The sequence below is a fragment of the Brienomyrus brachyistius genome, chromosome 6, assembly GCF_023856365.1.
Source record: "Brienomyrus brachyistius isolate T26 chromosome 6, BBRACH_0.4, whole genome shotgun sequence".
Lineage (NCBI taxonomy): Eukaryota > Metazoa > Chordata > Actinopteri > Osteoglossiformes > Mormyridae > Brienomyrus > Brienomyrus brachyistius.
The window spans coordinates 2,220,001-2,247,084 of NC_064538.1; the positions used below are offsets into that span (position 1 = coordinate 2,220,001).

At 46.1% G+C, this 27,084-nt stretch overlaps 1 protein-coding gene across 1 annotated transcript in view; it reads right to left on the reverse strand.

Annotated features, from left to right (window-relative positions):
* eif4g3b (eukaryotic translation initiation factor 4 gamma, 3b) overlaps positions 1-24,685 on the reverse strand; it is a 36,259-nt gene extending 11,574 nt beyond the window's left edge. Inside the window, 14 exon segments of the mRNA XM_049018455.1 lie at positions 219-477; positions 574-668; positions 929-1,588; positions 1,769-1,856; positions 7,370-7,495; positions 8,097-8,200; positions 8,517-8,628; positions 8,729-8,908; positions 10,423-10,443; positions 11,464-11,496; positions 11,769-11,861; positions 12,466-12,574; positions 13,461-13,534; positions 23,963-24,685. Coding sequence (XP_048874412.1) covers positions 219-477; positions 574-668; positions 929-1,588; positions 1,769-1,856; positions 7,370-7,495; positions 8,097-8,200; positions 8,517-8,628; positions 8,729-8,908; positions 10,423-10,443; positions 11,464-11,496; positions 11,769-11,795 — 1,705 coding nt within the window. The 5' untranslated portion in view covers positions 11,796-11,861; positions 12,466-12,574; positions 13,461-13,534; positions 23,963-24,685.
* Between the last annotated feature and the right edge of the window lie 2,399 nt (positions 24,686-27,084).

A 27,084-nucleotide genomic window follows, 5' to 3' on the forward strand; every position in this document is an offset into this window, starting at 1 on the left:
TGGAAATGATCCATAGGCAGACAGTGGCATCATTACATTCCCAGAACGTCAGGAGGATGGGTTTGACGGGCAAAGGGCCGCCACCGGGCACGGCGGGCAAAGGGCCGCCACCGGGCACGGCGGGCAAAGGGCCGCCACCGGGCACGGCGGGCAAAGGGCCGCCACCGGGCATAACTAAAGCAGGCTGCCTGTAAGATGGGAATACAGCAGCCACTCACCTTCCTGCGAGACGTCCGGAGGAAGCCCTGAGGTGACCCCGCTGTCGCTGCTCTCAGTCTCCGAAGCGTGCCCTGCCCCATTCCCCAGGGGATCGGCCTCCGGGTCCCGCTCCCCATTCTCCTCCGGCAGAAGGCCCACGTGCTCCACCTCCGGGTCCTGGGCGCCAGCGCGCACCACGTCCGGTTCTGGCTCGGGCTCTGCCTCCGGGGCCGGCCCATGGGTCACGTCCTGCTTGGGCGCTTCCTGAGGTGGCTGGGCCTAAGCAGGGGGAGAGGCAGACATGAGTATGAGGGAGAGAGATGGAGAAGCAGCAGCAGTCTGCCTCTGTCCATAAGGCACCAGGACGCCATGCACCTCGCTGGGCTCCGTATCCTCGTCCGGCGCGTCTCCTGCAGCGGGAGCCTCCCTCGGCCTCGCCCAGGTCTTTGGTACAGTCTGAGCAGGTAGAGCTGAGCACAGGCGACACAAAACCCGTCATTTCACGTGTAATAGTTCCATATTTTTGTTTAACAACACAATAAAAGGCAAATGTCACAAAACAGAGTTCTGGTGCTGCCTTTGCACATTTAGAATTAACCACAGATTTCAACTGCATTCCTGCATATGTAATGGGACAGCGAGCGGAACAGCCGGAATAAGCAGCTTCGCGATGGAACATTCCGGAGGCAGTGCTTCCTAAAGCAGCCCTCTAAGACAGCTCTGTACACACCTGTAGTGGGGCTTTTCCTAGAGTTGGGTAGTTGCACAGGGTCGGTTTTGTCATTGAGCACCATGTCTGCCTCGCTGGTTTCCGTGACAACGGAGGGAGGCTCGGCCTGGACAGGGGGCAGCAGGCCGGGCGGGGGCGGGGGAGCAGCAGCGGTACAGGTAGCAGCGACAGCGGCGGTCAGGGCAGCCGGCAGGACAGCTGCGGCAGGGGGTGCTGCGGAGCTCGAGCTGATGGCGATGCCCTCGACCTGGGTCTCGACAGGGTCTGCCCTGGGTGACAGGGCCTCTGGTGGGGGCTGGTCCTGGGGGAGGGCAGGAGACACCACCAGCTCCGAGCTCCGGAGGTCGACATCAACATCCCGATCGTTCAAACCGTTGACAGCCGGCACGACTGGCACCAGCTCTGGAAGCGGCCCCACTGGCTCTGAGAGGTCGGGGGCAGCGGGAGGAGACGGAACGGGAACGGGAGCGGCCGGCTCCCCCACGGACGCCGGCTGACTGTGGCTACCGACAGAAGTGGCAGCCATGCTAGGGAAGATGGGCTCTACGCTCGTTGTGGGTGGCACGTCGGGGTCCCTCTTCTCAGGGGGCGGCTCCGGCAGCCCCATTCCGGGCGAGGGGGGCTTCTGCACGACACAGTCCAGTTTTGGCTTGTCGTCGACTAAGAGCGAAGCAGAGAGCCGGGTTGAGAAACAGCCACCAAGTCCAGACCAATAAGCACCAAATATAACAGAGCACAGGACCGATATCCTGACACATTAATTCCGCCCGCCGCGCTCACTACAGCCATTAGGGGGAGCCTCAGCGAGGCGGGGATGTGAACCGTGCAGCAGAGACTAACCTGGCTTCAAGTCGATGACTGAAGTTACGAGCTGGCCAGGGTCCGTGCCGTACAGGACGTGTCCCAGATCCAGCGTCTGGCCGCTCAGCTGCAAGGGGTGACAGTAGTAAGGACAGGCAGACTACTGGGACGTCCCAAACAGGGACCACACAAGCTTGTGTGGCTGGAAGGAAGAGGTGTTCAGGGCAGGAGGAGGAAGGAGCTGCATAAGCAGGAGGAGAGCAAAGTGACAGCCATAGCCAGGGAGCAGGGGCTAGGAAAATCACAGACACCGAGCACACCCTAAGCACAGATTCTCCAACAGAAAACTTACTTACGAGAACATTAGACTAACCAGCGTTTGCTCAAAAAATCCAATCATCATTTAGATATCAGGGGTAGCTTTGCAGTTCAACTCAGCCTGCCTGCTCTGGTGCTGCAGTCTTTCAAGTTAACAGTTACTGTGGCGATGTAAACATGTGCAGCACTGGATACTGCTACAGTGGGGCTACGCAGGACACTGACCGTTTAAATCACCTGTTGCCAGTTGATCGCCCAGTTTAACCCACCGGCATCTTTTGGGATTTTTTTTTTTAAACCAGTTTTCAGACATTTCAGGCACATTAACAGAAAGATCACAACATACAAATGAATATCGAGCCATTTTGAAGTTTAAGAGTGAACCGTTTTACATAAGATTGAATTGTCAGTCTATCAGTAGAGAAATTTTAGCAAGTTAACCAGAATCTGAAATGATTGCCTTTTCCAGTAAGAACTAGGGGTGTAATTATACACATAATATTATCAAATGCTTCGATACACTCCTGTAGGTTCAATGCGTATATGTGATATATGGTATTATGATACGCCTGTTATTTTCCTATAGGTATTGGCACGAATACAAGACTTATTTCCCAAAATACATTTAAAAAAAAAAAAAACTTATTTGAGGGCTAGATTTTAAATGTCATGATAAATTATAAAAATCGATAAATTAACAGCAGATGGCGTAAATGGTCCGTCTTCGGGTTACAGGTGGCCACATACTTCAAACGTAACCGACGACGTTTCAGCAATATGACATCCCACTCACCGTCGACAACCGGCTGACAGGGTGACGTTGTGCAGCTGGGCAGCGGCTTATCTTTCAACGGTTTAAATTAACGTGCGCGTTAGTGTATCTGTTAATTGCCAATGTCGTAACTAAGGTTTGCCACGGAATGTGTGAGTAACCATGAACATCGTGTTAGTGTGTTTGTCTGTGCCACAGTGCCAGTATGAACCGATAGCCGCTGTTAATTAAGAGTACTTTAGACAGCCGATATCTCCTACAGTAGAATGACTCAACCACACGCCACAATGCATATTTTTTGCCCTCTTTATGCAGGTCTGCAGCACCAAAAACATCCTGTGTTTTCTTGGGTTGTGGAGTTTGTAATATTGATTATCTATCTGCACTGCGATCGGCTGTGGTTGCTTTTTAACAGTGATATGTTTCACTTTGTATATATTCTCGTCAAAGAAAAAACAAGGCATGCACAGGTTATCAAAGTTAGGAAGCACTTTCAATGTTAATGTTTTCCTCTCCTTGACTTTATGCAGTAGACAAACAGCCTAGTCAGTCATGATGCAATTTATTTTCCTTAATTGAGAGTTCTTATATGAAAAATAGGGTGCATAATTTAATTAAAGGGTAATGTGTTTTTACTTTCTTCTTAAAGATACCAAATTCATACCATAACCATGGTCCAAAAACCATGACACATACCGAACTGTAGTAAAACTACCATTACACTACTACCAGATTATATTACAGTCAAATGGAACTAATTTCGCGGAACATTTCAACTTCGTTTTATAAATATTGCAGTATTTATATCAAAAAGAGCAAATATCACAATGTGTTCCCCCCCCCCCCCCCCCATATCATTCCGCCCTAGTTTCATGGGTACTGTTAATATTTTAAGTGATCCTTCTGCAGCAACGAGTGACATTATTTTGTATGGAGATAAATGGGGTAGTCTATAAGCCAGAGAACTTTTGTTACGATTGTGTGACAGGCAGACAGAGAGATTAAGGATTTTACAAAGGCCCAATGATTGGTGAAATTCAGTCAGTAATTTTTTTGCAAAATGCCCATCACTACTAGTTAGGTAAGAGAATTCAATGCTGTCTGATCACCAGTTACTGGATATTAAGTCAGTTCTGAGTCAATATTGAGAAGGAACCACCCACTGGATTGTACAAATATTACATAATGCAGTGCCCTGGGCAAGATTTTGCGCTCCCATTCACAGTCATTTAAGACAGAATATCTGCAAATACAGAGTACAATTCCGATATTTTTTATAGAACTACCAGAAGAGCCTTTAAGGGACATTACAACATTCTTTAAGATGTGCTTAAGCATTCCTGCATTAAGAAAATAACCTTTCCTTTAATGATCTATTTGAACATAGTACACAAGCTACTCTTCAATAAATCTTACAAATAAAAACAATAATGTGAACTCTTCCAAGAATTTCAGTTAAATCCACTTTAGTTTTTTTCCATTTAGAAGTGATGTAAGCAGAAATTAAGAAAATCAAATAACTGCCCAGATGTCAGCAAATCACTGCATTCTCCAACGCTGATAACTCCAGTGAATCCAATTATCTTCTGCTTTTTGCCGTGTAATTGTCTTAAGGAAGTTTGCCCGCCTCGTGATCACACTAGCGCGGCACAATTAATCGAAAGAAGAAAAAAAAATACACTCTCGAGTCACACCTGTATGCGATCTAACTTCTAAATTACAACAGTTCTTCTGCACTGCATTACATCTGCTGCAAAAAACATAATTCTGCACTCTCTTTAAAGGACGCTTTTCCACCGCACCAGGTATTGTACTATTCATACCAAAAGTATGGTACTTTCAAAGTGGTTTTCTACTAGTGTAAAAACTGGAACCGGTGCTGAATGACATCACGGGATATTTTGTACTGAATTTGAGAAATGGCAGCACGATGCGCATTATTAAAACCAACATCGCATGCTGTGCACATCCAATTCTTACTTCACCAGTCAGCTAGATTAAGACCAGGCTTTTTCTTCCTTCAATTTGGTACGGACATTACAGTGAAGGGAGTTTATGTTTTGCAAAAACATTTTTACTCTTGTCATGGGAAAAAAGAAACGTATTAGGTTTAGCAATTTTAATAATTCCCTTTCTAGATTATCTAGTATCTGTTTAAAAATCAGTTACCTCCACTGCTTTTGCATGTGCTGCATGCATTCTCCAAGACAGTCATAATCAGTTCCATCCTTGCCGTTTAAATCACTCCTAGACGGATTTGAGAGAATACCGTGCTGTCCTAGTATATTATACAAAATACATTATTTCTTTGCTATCCTGTTCTCTGCTTCTTCAAACCAGATTATGGGTTTGTTCATGCATTCATTATTATTATTTATTACCTTGTTAGTTGTTGTTTTCTGAGGTCATTACTCGGCGATTGTGTTGTGTTTCAGCAGCAGGCTATTTCCAAAACCACATCAACAAAGTACCCAAGCACCAAAGACAGTCACTGGGACTTTTGGTACGGCTGTCTTGGCTACCATACTTCCATGGCCAATTGAGTGCTGCCTTTCTATGGTCAGAAGTTGATATGCCGGTCCTGGATCAATCACATGCTTGGGCACAATTGTGTTCTGTCGTGTTTCCTTCTGCAGTTTAATAAGTGTAATAAACTTTTACATTTGACGGAAAAAAAAGAGAATCGTGATCTCAATTCTAAGCAAAAAAAAATAAAAAATTCGGGATTCACATTTTTTTTTTTAAGAATCGTGCAGCCCTAGACCACACAGTCCAGCGTTTTCCTTTTGAGGCTGGTTCGTGCTTCTCCACACACGCACAACACTTGCACATCCACACTGCGTATACGGACAAAGAGACATTAATATTTCTCTGGTCAAGCTGCACACACTGTCATAAAGGAAATCCATTGTGTGCATGCGCATGTTGCGCACGCTACATCATTCCAACACGGATAGAGGAGAAATGCTTGCATGTGCGCAGTGCGTCCAGAGCTGCGAGCACACTGTCCGCGAGGACTCCAATTTCAGGTGCCAAGCTGTCCCCAGAAGAGCATGATGACATAACGCACATCATAAAAACTCCACATGGACACGTCCGTGTGTACGCCTATGAACCCGCCTTTAAGGTTTCAGCCTGGCGGCTCAGTGAGCGTGCTGTCCTTTCAGGTGCTCTATCAAATTAGCGGTGCTGCCTTCAAAACACTGCACTGCGAACATCACAGGCATCTGTGAGCTGTTCCCATTTCTAACATATTTCTACACTGAAGGCGTTCAGCATAATTCAGGTTAAGTGCCAACTTCCAAATGCATCTGTAGATATTAAAGCCTCACTGGTGCGATAATGTCCATTTACATCACATGTATATGACATGATAATTTCCTCAGGTTCTCACTGTTTAACATTAAACAAAAAAAAACAGACCAGAATAATCAGACTTAATGTCACCGATACTAAACAATTAAAAATATGCTATGCTGAACCCCTTATTAAAAGTAATTTTACATCCACCGTTAAAGTGAGCGCTGTGTGTGCCCTCTATGCACAGACATCACACACACACACACACACACTTGTATTTACTCAGATACTTTAATTCATTGAGAATTGAGAATGGCAGTCCATTGAGTAACTGAGGCTAAGGGCCTTGCTGAGGGGCCCAACAGTGACACTATTCTGCCAACCGTGGGATTCGAACTAGTATCCACCTGATCACGAGCTCAGAGCCCCTACCCACTGAGCTACACAAAAAACTTCGGATAGCCAGACATTCCCATCGTGTCTGACTGGCCAGTGACGACTCCTGTCTGAGGGTGAAGTCAGATACACAGAAACCTCAATATAGCAACTAGAGGGATTAAACATCATACCAGCCAAGATCACGATGCCAAAAATGTGAATTCTTAGATGCTGCTGGGTGTTTGGTATGAAGATGTTTTCAAAATAATGAACACTGATGACAGATCAACATGTTGTCTTGTTTATAAAAATCTGTAGGGCGACCAGATAGGATGCGGTAGCTTAAGCTGTTGCCTCATTAAATGGGAATCACTAGCAAGCTCTCTAAACACATTTGGATGGACGAGCAAACAGTGGAAACCGAGGATGGTGGAGACAGTGCGGCCAGGAGACCCTCCCATGGTAGCATGGAGCTCTGCATAAATGGCACAGGTAGTGCTTGAAGGAAGCCAAGCGCCTGCCCAGGCAACCGGAAACCAGGGCGAGGTGTAACAGGATCACGGCTGCAGGCGTCACGCTCAGTCCTGGCCAGCACAGCGGTTACGCAATGCCTGTGACCTCCTGCTCTTCTGTAATGGGAAATCACCCTCTTTCATTGGGATAAACATGTTTACGTAAACCAAGAGTGGACCTCACTACGGCCTGAGGAGAGAGCAGTGACCTTAGTTTGCTGGGGGAACCTACTTCAGCGAGTCAATAGCAAAGTGTAAAGGTTTTCAGTGGGCACACGGCCGCCACCAGCACTACCATAACGGGTTACACCGCAGCCTCCCCGCTACACCCCCTGCTGCCTGTGCCGTCAGCCTCCTTACCTGCGGCGGCGTTGGGGTGGAGGAGGGTCTCCCAGCTGGAGGGGTTGAGTTTCGGCTCCCGGACCCTCCCGACATGATCTCCTCTGTGATGTCTTTACCGCCCCGGTTGGGGTCGCGGATACGTATCTAAGTTGAAAATAAAAAAAAAAACAGAAGGAAACGACAAAATGACTTGGGGCGGAGACGCAAGGCAGACTGTCAGCGCTGACCACTGGGGGGTCCCATACAGCACCATCCATCAAGGCTCAAGGGGCCAAACAACATGCAGGCAGGTTTAAGTAAACAATTGCAGTCTCAGCTGAAGTATTTTTAAATATCTTCTTATATGAAATTACATCTATTATTACTATTTAACATCATAATGAGACAGAACTAACCTACTGTATATCATTTGGAACACATTTTCAAAGGAAAAATTCCTTGAAACCTGATGACATTCAAGATATAAGACACTGAAATTTTAACCAAATCTGAATCTAATCCTGCTGCAGGGAAGCAACGTTTCTCAGGTTTGGTGGGGTGATAGATTCACATCCAGCAACACAAACCAAGGCATCAAAACTAGTGATAGGGGAGGAGAGGGGTTCGATTCTGTCACCCGCAGTGGGTGGGGCTACACTATGGCCAATCACCAGCTCACTTAACAGAAACCAATGAAGAGTAACCAATGAGAAGGAGATGTGAACCTCACAGTACAGTGGACCCCTCACCATGGACCCAGACTCACCGGCTTCTTCTCTCTCTTGGTGGGTGGAGGTTGCTGTGGTGTAGGCACTATGATTTGGGGGGAGGGGGTGTAGACAGTCTGGCTAGGGTAGTAAGAAGGCCCCGCTGAACAGGAGGGGTGGCGACAGTGAGTTATAACCAGAGAAATCACAGAAAGAAAGCTGATTTGTTTCACATCTCCATACTGCACTGTGTATAATTAACATGGAGTAAGTTGATTCAATTAAATAATCCAGCAATGACCACAGAGTATCTAGAGATTATTCAAAATGCCTGCTTTTCCAAAATGGGGGAATGTCAGCATTAATAACTTCCCATAAAAGTGGAGGGGTTACAGATACAGAGAACCTCATCTAAAAACCGCAGGCGGCCTTTGTGTTACTGTACGGGCGCAGGTGTGCCGGAAGGGGGGGCCACTCACAGTATGGCCCAGAAAAATCCCCAGGCCCGGGGCTGTGGTAGAACGTGCTTGGCGACTGGGGCGGCACGGAATACTGCTGGTGGGGCCCTACATAGGGGGTGGGAGGGCGATACTGTGGAAGGGAGAGTAAAGAGCAACAGCATTAAGACAGATGATCTCCATGCATCTAAGTCCCCCCCCCAGCAGGCCGACAGGCCCCGCCCAACCCCCACCTGGGAGATGTAGTACTGCGTAGTCTGTGGCGAAGGAAAGGGCATGGGTGTCATGGTCATCATGATGGGCTGGTTGCTGGGATACACAGCCGGCCCTGGAGGCTGTGATCCGGGCCGGAGGGCAGGGTTGCTACTGGGGAGGGTGGGTCTGGCCGGCTGCATCTGTGCCCTCTGAAAGAACTGCATAAGGGGAGAAGGAAAGTGGAGTTCGGGGAGGCACGGACGCAGAGCTCACCTGTAAGCACAGCACCCCTCCTGTCTCAGAGCCAAACGCAACCAAACAAAAGCCCACTCAGTCCATCTGCATCACACACGGCTACAGACCAGGAACTCTGCAAAGGCTCAACGGAAGCTCTCGTGTTCTGGGACTTGTTGCGAGCTCAGAAGAAGGGTGAAGGAACGCGACCCTCCTCATGTCCAACATGCTCCACATCCTTACCAGTAGGGATGGGGGGGGGGGGGGGGGGGCATAATGGGATAAAACCCTCTGCGGTGAAGCAGCAGTCAGGCCAAGCACTGCTGAAGGTCAGAGCAGAGCAGGGTATCGGCCCAGTGCCGTACAAATAATTAACCAGGAAAGTACACAGGGGAGCGGGAACTGTGACCGTCACAGTGTAAAAGGCTACGTACCAGGGGCTCCCTGATCACGCCCATTCATATGCAAACTATTCCATGCTAAATGGACGATCTTCTTCAAACATAAGCGTAACTAGAAAATGTTTGACCAGAATAATGAGAAAATCACGGCCGTGGTATCAGTGGGCCGCACACATCTGGAGGTAAAGGTGAGCTCGTTGTGCCAGCTTTGGTGAGTAGATGAGGTGGGCAGGTAAACGAGGCAACATTAAAGATGACTAACAGATACAAGCTTCCGTTAAACCTGGCACTCCACCACAAACCTGAAAGCGGGCTGATCCCGAGACCTGCTACTTTCTCGTCTCCCGAAAATGCGTACCCTTTTGACCACGATTAACAAAATTCTGATTCGGCATGCTACATGCATGTTTAACACGGAACAAAAAAATCACAGAAAGGAGCCGTAAATGAGACCCCCACCCCCCAGTAGCTGAGGGATGACAGGAAGGCACGTGCGGTAACGCTGCAGTGTTTTCCATGTGCGGTCCGACAGGCAGCAGGAAGAGCGCCTTGCACTAGCACAACTTCAAACGCCTCATTGTTCACGGACACAAGAAAGTAACACGAAAAGAATTTTAATGAAAACAAGGCCTTCAAAGCTCTCTGACCAGACTAACTTCACCGCACGAAGGTCTGGACAAATCTGTGTTTTTATTTATTCTTTTTTTTTATTATTTTTTTTTTAAGTAGAATATCAACGCTAAAGCAAAAAATTATTATTATTATTATTATTATTTTTTTAAAAAGGCCACCTTGCTTAATGGTGACCCTCATTCAACTAAATAGCACAAGAAACCTCACACGTGCACTGTGAGGGAACACTGTCTAATATGCCGACAAAATCTATATATAAACAAGTCATGATAAACTTTCCACAAGGCGTACCCAGACTCAGAGCCGGACAAATCAACAAAACACTAAAAATGGGAGGGGGGGGGGGCAGGGAAGGCTGCTGCCCAAATTAGTCTGCAGCATGAGCAATGCGGTAGGTGGGGTGGGGGGGGTGGGGGGGTGGGTCGCGACCCTTAAACCATGCATTTCCAGAAACTTCCAATTACCTGTATGGGTCTGAATCCTCCCTTGAATATTGAAGCAGGAAAGAGAAAGAAGCCATTGGGAAACACAGTGATGAGCATGGAGGATGTACAGACAGCACCAGCACCCGCACCAGCACCCGCACCAGCACCAGCACCAGCACCAGCACCAGCACCCGCACCCGCACCCGCACCCGCACCAGCACCAGCACCCGCACCCGCACCAGCACCCGCACCAGCACCCGCACCCGCACCCGCACCCGCACCAGCCCAATCCTAACCAAATGCTATCCTGCCGAGAGAGTTTGGCTTTGGCTTCTCCTCTACCCTCTCCATCATTGTTCTCTCTCAGGTCTCCTATTGCCACCACGGGGGGGGCTCTGCTCCTCTTCGCCACCACAAATGGGGGCCTTTCCTCTTCATGACTTCAGTTGTGCCTCTTCGCTGCAGACCCTCATCTTCATCAGCACAAATGAGCCCTCTACCCAATCCGCCACCTTAAACTCCATCGTCTCTCAACCTCACTATGGAGATCATGACCCCCTTCCCACTCCCCACTGGCAAGAGCAGGTGCCACCCAACTTCAGCAGAATGACACATGACTGGCAGCGGGTGGCTGTGCCACCAATCCCCCTGTGTTTTTGTGGGAGAGAAGCATGCAGCCTCTTCTCCTCGCCACATTAAGCTCAGATGACTGATAGCCTAGAGGACACGGCGGAGCAAGTTCGTCAGGGAAGACAGAAGACAGGAAGAACAAAACACTCCTCCGAAAAAATAAGGATGCAGAGGCAGTCTCAGGTCCTGAGAGCGCCTGCAGACACCTCTCTGCGGCGGCGCGTCCAGCATAACATGATGAGCGCCGGCGATCTTTATAAAAACCATGTCTGAAACAAGCGCCGCTAAGTTAACACGCTCACATCTCAGGCATAACAAACCTGCACAAATACAACTGGATGGATGAGCAGAGCTTAACCATGCACGGCAGATTTTTTTTATTTGTAATCATCTCAAGCAAACACACAGAAAAGGACGGGTGGCAGGCGGTGCATTAAAAAGCTGTATTACCTGGTGGTGCGTAGGACGAGGGCCAGCTGGAAACTAAATGCAGGGGACAAGGAGGAAAACGAGAGGGAGGCACACGGATCAGAAGGACAGCTGCAATCATACTCGTCTGGCATGACTGCAGCACTAAAGGGTTAAGGAGCTACCTTGGAGTGTGGAGCACAGCAAATCCCTAAGGACAGCTGTGTGAAAAAGGGTGTAAAATAATTGATGCATCAAATCAGGATGTGTGTGGAAAACCTACTCTTTGCCCCAGTGCCCTTAAAGGAGCAACAATCTACTCATCAGTCGGGCAGGGGGGCACTTACCGAGCGATTGGGCGGCTGTGCGTTCATTGGCTGCGTTGGGGGAGAATATACCAGCGGAGCAGGCCCAGCATTCTGTCCAGAGGGGTAGGGAGGCTACAGGGTGGGGGAGGGACAGGGTTAGAACGTACCCACACAGCAACACGGCGAAACCAAGAACGTACTTTTGGTAAGAGGTTAGGAAATCCCAAGATCCAAGGTAAGGTGTGGGTGTGGCCAATGTGTTTGTGTGTGTGTGTGTGTGTGTGTGTGTGTGTGTGTGGGGGGGGGGGGGGGGGGGTTCACTATTAATAGGCAGAGAGGTGGGAGTATGTCCCTCCCCAGACAGGTTGTGGAAGTGCGGCCTCTCATCATACTGGGGAAACACGCCACTGAAATAGCTGAGTCATTCTGGCACCTCCTCTATCTGGGCACGGGCCCTGGGCCGCGGCAGGAGGCAGCAGAACGGTGACAGGAGCCACAGGAAACACAGACACAGAGGGGCACAGCCAGACAGACGCCACTGGCGGCGATAGCGCCGCTGCAATCCAGAAGGGGCGCCGCCAAACGACGACGGCGAGGTGCAGAAAAGCGGCGGCACAGAACAGGGGTGAGAGGTGGGAGAGCGTGCAGGCCGGGCGCCTCAACCCTCCCAGGGCGGACATGGGGATAAGGGGGCAGGCACAGAGAGGCGGACAGAGACAGCCATACATACAGGTACCTGAGAGAGTCCTGGGGAAGCCGCGTGGCCAGGGGGGGTGGCTGCCAGGTTAGGGTGCCCTTTGGTGAGGTCGTGTGCGGTGTACGGGGGGGCCGGCGGCTCGCGACACCTGATCCAGAGACCAAGCGTGAGATGGGGTGAGACGGGACGACATCCTTTTAGAGCACGTGTGGCGGGCGGGTACATGCCTAACGAGCGTGGGGGGGGGGGGGAAGCTGCTTCCTGCTCTCCGAGTGGCACAGAGACAATGCAGCTCAGCAAGAGAGATGAATGAAACAATGAGGATCTTTATTCCCCGGCTGACCACCGAGATCCGACAGCCCTGCAACGTCCCACAGGCCCAACCACAATCTTTATGCATCTACACTGGGGTAGATTGGGCTGGTGTCCAGTCTGACCCGCAGAGGGCCAGTGTGTGTGCAGGTTTGTGGGATAACCTTTAGGTCACCTGTTCGAACCCCAGTGTGAGGACTCTTCAGCCAATCAGTCCTCTAATTAGTAATCTAATTAGGGAGTTGCAGCGAAAACCCGCATACACACCACCCTTTTGCGGATAAGGTTGGCCACCCCTGATCTATACGATATTATCCTTTCCAAGTACATGCTGTTTTTCTCAATCAGACCCAGGGATTCCTGAATGGTTCCTAAAATCATTATTCCACCCTTGATGCATGATTATACATACAAAAATGAAAAAAATTAACTTTATAGTACTATTTAAAAAAAAATTTAAAACCGGATCAGCCCCAGAAGCTTATATTATTTTTTAACATGCTGATGAAAATGGGCAGAGAAAAACATAAAAGTTCTGTTTTTAGTTCTGAAGCATCCCAAAGCCACTTAGCTGGATATTTCACTTGAGTAATTAAAGTTAAGTACTGTCCTTCAGATCACTACACAGGCCCTTGCCGGCACTTGAACCAGCAGTGCTTGGTTTACGAGTCTGCACCCTTGTTCAATGCACTAGCCACCACTCTTTGGAGACGGCTGCTCACGTTGTAGACAGCAGTCACGCCTGGCTGTGCGTGAGTACAGTCGCTCCTCTAGCGGAGGTTGCAGTCGGGGGATCCTGGGGAGCGAGGGCGTTAAGGAAAACCGGGGCATGGTGTCAAAGCCGAAGGGAAGAGGGTGAGGTTAGACACTACGCAGAACAGGCTACAAGTTAAAGAACAAAGTTCCAGACACCATGAGATGACTAGTCATTCTAAACATATGCAAATCAGGGAAACTTGCTAGTAACAAAACTTTTAAAGTACTAATTTCACCTGTATCTCAATTTTTTTTTTGAATATATTGTCAGTCCGACTGCAACACACGATATCACACCATGAATATGTTCTAACGGATATATTAGTACCAAAGTCCAATACAATGTGGAATCGCATTTGAATTTGCTTGATTTTCAGACAGAGAGAAAAGCGCCATGAGAACTACAATGCGATACACTCTTAGCGAAAAACATTACTTGCCCACGAAAACAGTTAGTGAATGATGGTGATGTCCGAGTCATGAATGAATCATTCTTTTGAGCCTTTTTTCTTCAGCAGTTTTCAAATCTAAAAGGAAACTATTTGTACATCCACACATCAAAGTCTTAGATTCTAAAAATATTTCACAAATCATAAAACACAAATAACCTTTTTAAATTAATTTGCTAATTATCAAGAGACTCATAAGATCCATATGAGATGTTTTTGATATTTATTAATGTATCATTATTATTTCTTATTTAAAATTAACACATTCCCCTTTGGCCAGTGGTATCACTATTTTTATTATCTAATCTATGCGGTTTGGTGTAAGTTACTAAATTTTAGTCATATTCCCCTAACCCTAATTCTTCCTATTGGATGTGTGCATTTTAGTACACGATTTTAGTGAATGTGAGGTTTTTCAGGAGCGCATTAGTCACGTTGAAGCAGGACTGACCACATTCCTTGAAAAGATAAATGTTCATTACGCAAAGGATGCACACGTCTGACAAGGGATCAAGTTTTCCTGCAGTCAAAAGGCGGATTCACTGAGCCCAAGTTACCACACTATAGGTCTTCACACATTTTTTTTTTTTGCTTAATTGTTAATAATTTTGCCAACCGCAAACAACACATCAAATAAGGGTTATTAAAAATTAAGCATCTGGTAAACCAGAAGTTGCATTTGGTAGCCTTTTAAATCAGGTTTCTGTACGAGTTCAATAATTCTTTGATTTTCATATTCCGACCACGACTGTCTTACTTCTACATGCACGAGTCCAAACACTTAACAGCCCAGAATAAAACAAGACTGCAATAAACTTGCAGAAAAGTGTAGTGATACAAGAGAAATGTGCTATACAAAATGGGAAGGACTAAACATCACCTTCAGCTCTGCTCCACACTTATCCCTGTGGTATTCCGAGTCGACCAAAAGGGTCAGGCATCTTAACTACTAATCTTCCATTTTCTTGGTGGGGAAAAATCTTCACTTAACGCCTTTGATGTGATACATAAATCATCGACCCATTAGCGCTTCGGCATGAGAGGACAGCAGAAGAAAGCCGTTGACGTGGAACCCAGTGCGACTGCAAGTTCCAGTATGAGGCTCTGCTCAAAGGAAGGGCAAAATGCCAGCAGGTCACTAAACCTGCCAAAGCACACTAACAGGTTGCTGAACTCCGTTATCTTGGCCGAGGGCCCATTACATTCACATCACAGGCTTTCAAGGAATCGAGAAAGGTTTCAATTTCTTACTCGTGCAGTTTTGTCGAGCTTCTCCATCCCATCACGAGGTGGGCAGGAATCAGTGCCCATACACGGCCCACAGTCAGTGGCTCCTCAAACCAGGTCCTGAAACCCAGTCACGCCCTGCTGCCTACAGGACCCGCTGCATGCACAGAAATGATGCACTGGTGCCACGAGTTATACACCAAAACCACAACAGGCCACCTTTGCTGGCCATGGCACTACAGCCATTATCTACAGGGGCAGATACCAGGTGCTCGTTCCAGAAGTTCAGACCAGCTTCAATTCGACCAATCAGATGCAAATCTCACAAACAAATCCCACTGACAATGTAGAGCCTATTTAGGCCACATATATTTGCCTATGTACATCTCACACTTGCCATGCATGAGAACATGGCCAAATGTCAGAGACAAATCAAAGATAAGATTAGGGCAACAATCATCACTCAACTTAAACTGGGCTGCTTAAACACATGCCATTAAAACTTTAGGGGCAGATCACAATCGCTATTGTCCCACAGCCATGGCAGTTAGGAAGTTTTCATGATTTTCAGTTACAAAAATGTTTCAGGGAGGCATTTTAGCCTTTGTTTCTGTGATAAAAAAAATTCGGCTCACCAATGTGTGACGGTTAAATCAGTCAGCAGTCAGGTGCCAACTACAACTCAGGGCTGGATAATACAAATATCAGTGCAATTACAATTGTATCTTAACATCATAAGAAAATGAAATGTGAAATTGTTTTAGGGCAACATTTCAGTTCTACAGGCAGAAACTCACTGAATGATCCAAGACAGCCTATGACAGGGCACAGGGCATCTGAACGAGCACAGTGTTCCGAGTGCCCATGTGGTTCCGCCTACTCATTCCCACCCCCTGGCCCATTACAGCGAAAGTCTTAATGGGCCGGACAGCACGGAACCAGAGGACCACAATGCCCACGGCACATCCCAGGACAGTTCAGATTAATCCACATGCCAAATCATCTGAGGAATTGCTCACACACCTAGAACATATTTAACTTAGGGACACGGAGGGCAGGAAAACTAAATGAACAAAAGCACAACCTGATGTTCCGATGCGGTTTAGATTAAGGCGGCTGCTTGTGGCAGACCCAGCACTCAGGGACATATGGGACGAATGAAAAGTTGTCATGAGAGTTTACGCTATGCTTACTGGCACTGGAGAGCCAAAACAAAGCCAAAAAACAAGAAAAGGGGTAAATGCTGGTCCTAATAAAACAGTACAAACCCAGATAAGGGGCTCTGGTTGGCAAAAGTGTGACCCGGTGATATCAGACGAGGTACCACGTCGAAAAAGGAACACAGATACCCTCAAGGAGCAGACACACCTGGACCAGTATGCACTCAGTGACCGCAAGTCACCGGCAACCAAAATCCTTCAGAGACCAAACTCAAGACCAGGGGTCTCCAACTCCGGTCCTGGAGAGCTACTATCCAGCAGGTTTTCTATCCTACCCGGCTTCTGATGAGCCACAGCTGTTCCTGGAATTTACCTGAGAGCAGGTGTGGCTCATCAGAAGCCAGGTAGGATAGAAAACCTACTGGATAGTAGCTCTCCGGGACCGGAGTTGGAGACCCCTGCTCTAGACAACCACACTGATGTTTCCCATCTGATGAGATACAAGCGACACGGGGATAAATGTAATGCTAATGAAAATAAAACAAAATAACTGCTTGTCTCTAACCATCACCCGGCATGCTTCAACCAGGACTACAGTCTACAGCGCTTGCGGTGTCTCAAGCCTATTATTCATCATCTCCCATGCAGGCATGTTCTGAATCACGCTCATACAGCTGGATCATAAATACATTCTTTCAAAACCACACCATCTCCTATGACCTAAAAGGCGTTGTTTCACATTCAAAGAAAGAGGAAGCTTTCCTTTCTGGTAAAATGAAACCAAACCCCTCCTCCAAGGAATGTTGTCATGGTACTTCTAACTCTTCATCTCACAAATGTGTCTCCACTCCCAGAGGTGGGGGGGGGCTCCTCGGTTGGAGAGAGTGAGGTTCACAGAAGGCCCAGTGGAGACGCGGCTCCCATCTCCGAGGCCAGAGCGGAATAGTCTCCCTCCCCTGTCCCCCGCCCCCCTGACAATCGGGCCCTTGTTCTACGGTGCGAGTGCCGGTCTCCATCCGGACCGCTAACAGAAGAACCATCGCTTGGCTGCCAGAGATCTGGCTTTTGCGTTGAGGTGGGGGTGTGGGGGAAGGTCAGTGCACGGCAAAGTGGGGCAGGTGGGTGGGGGTTTGGGGGGAAGGTCAGGGCAAAAAAGTGGGGCAGGTGGAGACTGGACATGTACCGACTCAGGTAAGGGATCAAAGAACAGAGTGCTTCCGGACTAGCCTCATCGAGAACTGAAATAATCACAGCCTGTCTGAGTCACCAACCTGTAAGCAGTTCTTCCTTCTGCACTGTCCAGAAAACAGTACAATCTGCATTCAATGATAAGCAAATTGTCAAGTGATTTGGAATTGAGCAAAACAACAGCCAGTCATCAATAAAATTACCATGAGAAGCAGGTTGTTCAGTTTCATAACTATTACCAATATTACCCCAAAAGGCAAACAGGTTAACTTGTGATAAACCCCCACACCAATACCAGCTGTCCCATTTCTGCAATCAGTGCAGGCAAACTGGAAAAACTATGCTTGGACAAAAACCAGCCAGCAAATAACTGAATTGAAAGATATTTGCTTAAAACCTAACCTCTGAGGCCAGAAACCGGCTTCATCAACAGACAATGGCAGACTGTGTAAGATTTTTTCTTTTTCGGGAAAAAAAAGGTCTGTGACACATGTAACAACATTATCACTTAGAGATAATTAGAAACAGAAGCTCCATGCAAGTATAAGTTACCCTCAAAATGAGGTCACTATAACATTGTCTTTTTCAAACCTGTACAGTAGGCCTTGCCACGCTCGGGGCTCAGTGCCTGAGCTTGTAGGTCCACCTCCCACTATCGTCTCACCAACAGTCCTATTGTTTCCCTCACCGCTGGAAGTTTGACTCTCCACCAATCTGCCCGACTGCTGCACTCAGAGCTGTTTCTATAGCGATACAGCATAGGGCTCTACAGTAAAAAATACCTTATTTCACATGCCGCTGTGACGAGCTATGAGCCAGACGTATCCGAAGCACTAAACATGCTCCACAGGTACCGAAAGGCGCTGCAGCTCAGCTGAAAGGGCGGCGACGCACAGCTATGACTAATGACGCTGAAGGCAAGGGCCACCTCAACAGGAACACATTACATAGAAATATCGAAATATTTTTTTACAACATTCACATTACATAAAATTTAGTGCTCACTTCAAAAAGGTATGAATACATCTGTTTATTCTAATCACTTTTAGTTAAATGAATAGACTAATAGCACCATATTCATTCCCAGGGGGCATTTTTCCCCACAAATCCCATTTTTACTTCACTGAGAGATCTTGGTATTCACCAAGGTGAGAGCAAGTTTTGGGGTCAGAGCGAAGTCTCAGCCAGCGCCCATGAAGGAGCTGAAGTTAAGGGCCTTGCTCAAGGGCCTGATGTCAATTTAATTACTCTGCAGACTACAAGACACAGCCCATGATTGCTGGCTTTTATACTGCTCCACAGGAAAATAAAATACTGAATACTCAAACTGAACACAAAGGCCAGCATTAAACCTGGCCAGAAAAACTACATGATGCATGCGTGAACACAGATGTGAGTACTTGAAAGGGGTCCCCCATGTCCCAACTTCAACCGGTAGGCACGAGAATTAGCCTTCCCAGCCATTGTTAGCTGTCTGTGGGAAGGACCCCCCCCCCCCCCTCAGCCTCCCACCCTGCATGCTAAGCAGCACAGCCATTGTCTGCAGAACACCGCGGAAGCCATATGTGCAGCACGTTTCCCTGGCAACCACCAGCAGCCCTGCCCCCTCCTCCAGTGGCGGGAACAAACCCCAGCTGGGAGTCTCATCAGCCTAACACTGCAAGCTCCGGCTCAAAGAGGGGGGCGCAGGTACAAAGAATCAGTGCTAGCAGGAGGACCCAGTACAGCTGGGAGCTCCATCAGCCTAACACTGCAAGCTCTGGCTCAGAGAGGGAAGCACTGGTACAAAGAATCAGTGCTAGCAGGAGGACCCAGTACAGCTGGGAGCTCCATCAGCCTAACACTGCAAGCTCCGGCTCAGAGAGGGGAGCACTGGTACAAAGAATCAGTGCTAGCAGGAGGACCCAGTACAGCTGGGAGCTCCATCAGCCTAACACTGCAAGCTCCGGCTCAGAGAGGGAAGCACTGGTACAAAGAATCAGTGCTAGCAGGAGGACCCAGTACAGCTGGGAGCTCCATCAGCCTAGCCTAAGGCTGCTAGCCTAAACTCAGGCATAGAGAGGGTCTCCAGATAAGACCTACTGTAAATGTGAAAACCATTCATTGTCCACTGCCCTGTGAAGAACCTTCCATAAACACACCCCACCCCAAAAAAAACGGAATACTAAGCTTTCATCTGAATTGTGATGCTGAGCAGTAAATGTGCCAATAAGCATATTATGCGAGGGTCTTAAAGTGAGGAATGCCTGTCATGTGACTTAGCATCACTGTTAGAACGAACCGATAAAAACGCAGAAGGCCAGGAGGTGCATGAAACAAGAGGAACCCCATATTCCAGGGAAAAGTAAAGACAATGATATGGGAGTCCTGAGTCTTCTGGAGCTAGTTGTTTGTGTGTGTGTGTGTGTGTGTGTGTGTGTGTGTGTGTGTGCGTGTGTGTGCGCGTGTGTGCGCGTGTGTGTGCGCGTGTGTGCGCGTGTGTGTGCGCGTGTGTGTTCACTCCATATCAGCTTCTTTTAGTAATTACCTGAATACTAACCAACCTCACCTGTTTTTTTTTTAGGTGTGAATGAGGTGTCGATTCAAATTAGTTTCCAATCAGCAGTATTGTAACTTTCAACAGCTGGAAGCTAACTACAGACACAAAAACTGCTAAATAAATGGCCTTTTCCTGTATACACAGAGGTTTAAGAAACCTAGAAAGTCCTCCCCCCCCCCCCCCCCCCCCCATTTTCCATACAGTGATTTTCCTTAAATTCAATTAAGTCAGACACTGCAGACCATAATTATGACATGAAAACAAAAACCATTTCACACTACAATAAACACTATCGCGAAGGTACAGCAACAAATTACATCTAACAGCACTAGATGCATAAATTCTATGTATGAAACACTATCAGAAAAACTAAATTTCAAAAAACCTACCAATATGTAAATTGTGAAGTTCTATATAAAGATTAGCGAACTGCAAGTTTAAATTGACTTTTTTTAAGCATGCCAGGCAAATGGCTAGAGACGATTCCTCAGCAGTGTGGTTATTTAAAACAATGATAGACAGAAACGGTCCCTGCAAGAAATGTTATTTGCAGATCTTAGGATACATTTTAATAACTAGTGGGTGGAAAGTATGGAAGCTCAATGAGGCTTTCGCTGGTTGCCCCTCAGATGCATCACAGAACAACATCTGTTTCCTGCATCGTTACAGTTTGAGCTCACTTAAAATTCTGGTTTGCTTAAATTAGCTAATAAATGGTTAATATAGAATTAAGTGAGGGAGATGCAAAGGGGCGGGGGGGGGGGGGGGGCTCAAGTCATCTCTGCATTCAACAGTGTAACAAGCAATGAGATCATTAAGACAGCGATGTAGTTTGTCGTCACAAGCAGTCTTTTTTCCCCATGTCCCTGATCAGAAGACTGGCAGAAATGGCCAATCCGGTTAGTCCAGAGCTCTCCTTTATACGCATTTCTAATCACATTGTTATGTATTGTCCAACAGACACAGCTTATTACTATACTAGGAGAGCATAAGCCTACATGGCTAAAATGTTTCTGATTTAGCAGGGGAAGAATGAACAGAAATATTAATAAAAGTAAACGTACTAAAGCAAAATGGTGAAAGCAAATAAAACACACTGGCTGATGTAAAACAAGAATCAGAAAAGTCTCACTTTATATTGTGCAATTTATCAAAGAGCAGCCTGAGCTAAGACAGCACCACAGTGAGATCTTCAGCTGAAATCTCTTCCACCATTGGCAGCTCAGCTCTCATTACTCTAGTGGACAAAACGCCCATTGAAACAAAATACAGGCAGTAAACCCCTGGCTCACTTTTCAAGGGGAAAAATTCCACTGCAAATATAAATATTTTAACCGATATAGTTCTTAAACATGTTACCCTGTGTTCATTTGTCACAAAAACTGCAAAGACCACTCAAAACAGTCCCAGATTTATTCAAAAACTATTAAAAAAAAAAAAAAAACCAGGCCACCAGATGCTGATTTTTAGTTTCTCTTTCACTGGGAAATGGAAGCAGGACTAAGAAGAGCAAACAGTGACTGTAAGCACACTGGGGAAATTCCCACTCTATTCCAATTACATGAGTTGGCGATAGGCTGACAGAGGGGACAGAGGGCCATGTCACTGTCTGATAGGAGCACGACGGATTCCCAGAACAGGAACAGCACTGCCAGAGAGGGAGTTGACAAACTTCTCATCCCCTTTGAAAGTGAAACCAACTGCTAAAAGACTGGAATGCAAGAAAGTTTTGGATTTTCCTGACTAAGGGGAGGACACGAGTAAAATGAATACATAAATAATACTGTAATGAAATTTGTTCCCAAGCTGTACTACACAGTAATCATTTATTATCTGACTGCATGTGTTTCTGCCTCGGGATCCGAATTTGTTTTTAGTGTGTACCTGTGGAGCAGGCTCCTGCACATATGCAGGGATACGGCAACCGGCTGCCAGCCCAAACTCACAGCTAAATTCCCCATCTGCCATTCTCAGTCAGGCAATCTGCTGATACTGCACTCTATGCAGAAAATCACATCTTCAGTTCTTACTGCGACTGACGCCTTATGAATCACAACCATGAGCAGCAAAAAAAAATAAAACAAACCTAAATGACAGGGTGACGCATCATTTAACCTTGGAATTGCCTTCAGTGTGTCACCCTTTTGACTCCAGCTCAAGTGTTAAGTTAGAATTAAACAACAACAAAAAAAGTCCGGCAAAGTATAAAATTAACCAGACGGAAAAGCATGGTTAATCAAAATTCAATACAAGAAGATAACTAAAAAATAAAAATATCCTTCGCACTGTATAAGCTCGACTCAAGAGAGCTGGAGCAGAAAGGACAGCTTCAAGAAAGCAAAGCTCTACATACAATCAACAGACTGAGCCAACACATATCCTATAACTGATTATTTATTAAGCACTTCAGCTGAGCACATCACTGCCAGGTGTATGATGCATTTCCAATACTGTTTTTGGTAGATGCCAACAGATTAATGTCACTGCAGTGGTTCAAACCTGAAAGCACTCTCTTTTTAAAATTTTCCCAGTCCAGAAAAACACCCAGAATGTCACTCATCACTGACACCCTGTGAACTGGTATCATCTTCTTACAGGTACATTACCTTCCTAGATAACTGCATAAACCATTTAAAAAAATATTTATTTTCACTCGTATACAATACTGACATAAGCACTGCTTTCAACTCATACTTTAAAGCGACACCTGCAAAACCTGCCCAAATAGCAGCATTTTATCAAAAAGCTGACGGATTCATCAAACTGCTGATGAACTACAGCATAATGCCTCAAGATTCTCTCCAAAGGGCATCTAGTGGAAACCGTTAAGCTTACTCTAAGATAATATCAATAATTGTGTCCATAATTCTAAACTATTAATAAAACTTCTGCATTTTGTGCTGGCATTAGGACAAAAATCGCACATAGCAAAATTCGCTCAACTTATTTGCATGCATCTCACCCGGTAGCATAACTGGCACCTAAGATTCTTATTTAGGAATGTCCATTAAACTTAAACGTGTCTTAATTATACTAATCAACATACTTCATAACAATTACTGACTGCACAGTAATGCCTAGTTATTCGGGAGATTCACAACGCTGAATGTAGATGCAAGCATTTTGTATGTGGGACAAACTATGCATAACTAAATTACTTTTAATTTGTGAAACACATCATGTTTCCTTGCTCTCCGAGCCTGAAATTAGTGCATTACACTGCTAGCAACCCAAAAAAAGACCTTGGTCATGATCCCTAAGAAACACGGGGCCAAACCTTTTTCTAGTGTATAAGATTAGTGTAGCCAAAAAACAAGACGATGCTTGGGGAGGGGGGGCGCCTGACACCGTGGCACGGCTCACACATACCCAAACCAAACAGACGGCTAGCGATGCTAACTAACCTTAGCCAGCTAGAAAGACACCGTGCGAGATGTTTAAACGCCCGACAGCTCTACTTACACAAATATCTCGGACGGAGATTTCACGCTGCAACCCATGTGGCACAAGCCGATCACCAACCCTCTGAAAAACGGTCAAGTTCAGCCGGCTAAACATAACCAGCAACTGGCAAACGTAGCCAGTTAGCTCACCGGCTAATTTGGTACGCGACTATCCCCGCAAAATACCTTAATAAGTTTCCCGAGCACCAAAATTAAGTTGTGTCACTGGGTAATTTATCTTAAGAAAACAAGGCGTCCATTTAAAACGCAAATGTCGCCGAAAGCGAAGCTCTTCAACACTACATGGTCTCGCTAATCACAAGCTACACACTTAGCATGCTAGTGCAGGCAGGTGGGTCTAGGCGGCGGCATAAAGGCTTGTTTTTACCTCGCATCATCAACGGGAATCAGAAAAGCAGAGCACTGGGTATTTCATTTCCCGTCATATTATCTGAAGGATACTGCGGCGGCGGCACCGAGGGCGGCTGCTGGGCTACTGGGGGTCCTGGCAGCGGCACGGGGTTCAGGGTGCCCCGCAGCAAGCTCGGTGGAGACGGGCCGGTTCCCGGTCCACTTCCTACGGCGGGGGCGGCTGACTTCGGTACCGCTTTCGGCGGCAAACTCATTGCAAAAAAATTAAACGTGATCTTCAGCTAAGTATATACAATAATGATAATAAGCTAACTTTTACCACAGACGCCTAAAAATAACAAATACATTAGCTAGCTAACTAGCTAGCGAGTGAGCTAATATACAGCGAACAAGAATCTTCCCGGACTAGGCCTTATCGGCTCCCGGTGGCAAGCCGGGATGCGAATAAAATGCCCTTTTAATGCAACACAAGCTAGCTAGTTAGCTAGCTAGCTAGCTACGTTTATTGGGGTTCAGTCTTCATGAGGACGGCGGGGGGTTGTCTCTCCCCCTCCCCGATGGGGGCTTCCACGGATCCGGGTTCGGCTTTGCTGTCCGAAGGAATATCACCAGCGTCCCCCTCCCTACTTCGATTTTGTAATTTTAAATTTCAATAAAGTGTTATTTCAAAAGTTCCCTTTCAGTGTGAAGAGAGATTTCGCTCAACATGGCGTTGCGGCCGCCTCCAGCAGTCCGGCAGGACGGACGGTTCGGAGAACATCGGCTGATTCCGGAAACACTCGCAGATGCCGAAGACACTGATTTTACATTCGGGAATCTCTGGTTTCGCGTGCCACATTTCTGCAATACTCCCCCTACGGGTAACTGACGCCGGAACCTGTGGGTACGTGTGCACCAGTGCGCAGGCGCACACGCAGCTGTTTCTTTGTTCTTCATATGGATTGTTTTTTGAACAGATGCTGTTTAAAACGCAAGGAGGAGCGGCATCAGCTAGTCCACTTAAAGTTATCAGGAAATATAGCAGGCAATTTCGCTTTAAACAAGCTGCCTTAAAAGTTTTCTGGAGTTTCTGATTTAGTTTCTCAGTTTGTTTATATATAGTGCTGAATATGATTAGCGTACACTGTCCTGTGCCTTTGGGATGGCTGAAGACCGAGACAGAACAAGGGATATTGTGAGGGAGTGACGTCGATAAGGTCGTCAGGAGTCGACTTGACAGCGCCTAATAATAGTTGTGGTACACTGTCCCGGCCACATCACTTTTCCAGGGATGCCTTTTCCCCGGCAGAGACAGCGCTCCTGTTTCGTTTTTTTAAGGAATACAGCTCAGACCGTTTCGACCGCATTGCATCCGGAAATGTTGCCTTCATTTTTAAAATACGGATGTGTAAAATGTTATTTACACTGAGAGTGTTATAAACATAATGAACATCTTTGCTATTAGACACATACTTTTGAAAATTGCACAATGAATAATATAGTCAATGCAGGGGGATAACATTGAAAGTATCTTATTAGTGAAAGAGTTTTAGTTACATATGTAAATTGCATATTGCATTTATATGCATAGCATACAATTATACACGGCATTTAAAGGAAGAGTATATAGTCAAAGATCACATTTTTATATCCATCCATCTTCTAGATGTTTATCCTGGATATGGCTGCTGTATACCTGCAGCATATCCTAGCTAACAGAGGGCAGATGGCAGGGGTACATAATAGATGGGATGCCAGTTTACCAAAGGGCACCTACAGCCATACTCACTATAGCCATTTTGGATGTGATAATCACTCCAAATGCAAGTCTTTTCAATGCAGTAGGAAACTGAAAAGTCCACAAACAGACAGAGTGGATGCAAGATTGAAACCCTCAACCCTTCAGCTGTTTATATAAACACCTAAACTCCTGCAACAAACTCATCATTTGAGCTGAAAACATTTTCATTTTAGCAATTGGTGAATAATCAATTGAGCTTCTTTGTTAAGTATTGTTTTGAAGGCTGACATAGCCAAACTATGTTTATAGCTCCAAGTGCTGTTATTTTTTTTCTTAACATCACTTTGCAGTTTGATAAAACTGCTTCTCTTAGAACCAAATTTAAGCAGCAGCTTCAGGCAGGCCCTTTGAATTCTAATGTCCGGCCAGCATCGGAGGCTCTGATGTGATGCGTGCATAAAGACGCAGTGATCTACTTGGGCAGCCTTAACACCAAATGAGAAACAGTATTATGAATCACTGTTAAGTTATGTTTGGTTGCACCGAGGCTGTAGTGTCACAGATTTCACAGTATAATGCCTGATTTGTACTGCAATTGCCCTTATTTTACGGTATAAAAGTGGACAAGATAATTTGTAAGTTTCAGGATAGCAGCAAGATTCTAACGCCAGGGGGCACCATTGAGCCACAATGCGAAAAACGTACAGCGTCTTTTACCTCTGTAGTTACTTGATATAATGTAATACTTTAGTTCAGAATTGGAATTTTCTTCCTCTCATTGTTTCATATACGTTTCCTCTGTTGAGTCTGATATAAAAGATACAAATAGGAATTGGTTCATCGCCAGCTTTTGCCATCAATATATTATTTTTAAGTTCTATTTTGTATTCATTTTGTATTTATTAATGCACCTGTGGCGTTGTCATAAATGTAATTTTGCTGTGTTACGCAATGATAAAGTGCCTCAATCTTGAATTAAAACTAATTATCTACCCGCACTCACTGCCTTCCTGCATTTGCAGCCTCTCGTTAGTCATTAAATACTTGACTCCTGATTCCTTAATGATCCAAAATACTCTTTACAACATGTTGCAGCAATGGGTAACAGCTGTGAAACTGCCTGAAATACTTACTGTGAGGGATTACTTGATCCTTATGCTTTAGTTTTTATTTCTGAGTTTGGCGCCTGAATGAACAACAATCCTGTAACATTTTTAAAACCTAAAAAATGTGGACCTGTACAAATATACATTGTCTTTCTGTCAAGTAAAATGCAAAAAAAATACATTTTGTAAAAGGCTGGATAAATATTTTAAAATGTACATGTAATATAAATATACATATACGGTGGTGTGGAAATGTCTTAGACAGCCAAAGAAAATGACTTTTAAATGGTCTTCTTATTTGTGTGAAACTATGAGATAATTCCTGTCAAAGTGTGTCATCGTAGGTGTTGTAAACTTCTCCTAATGTGACCCCAGCCTTTGCAGTA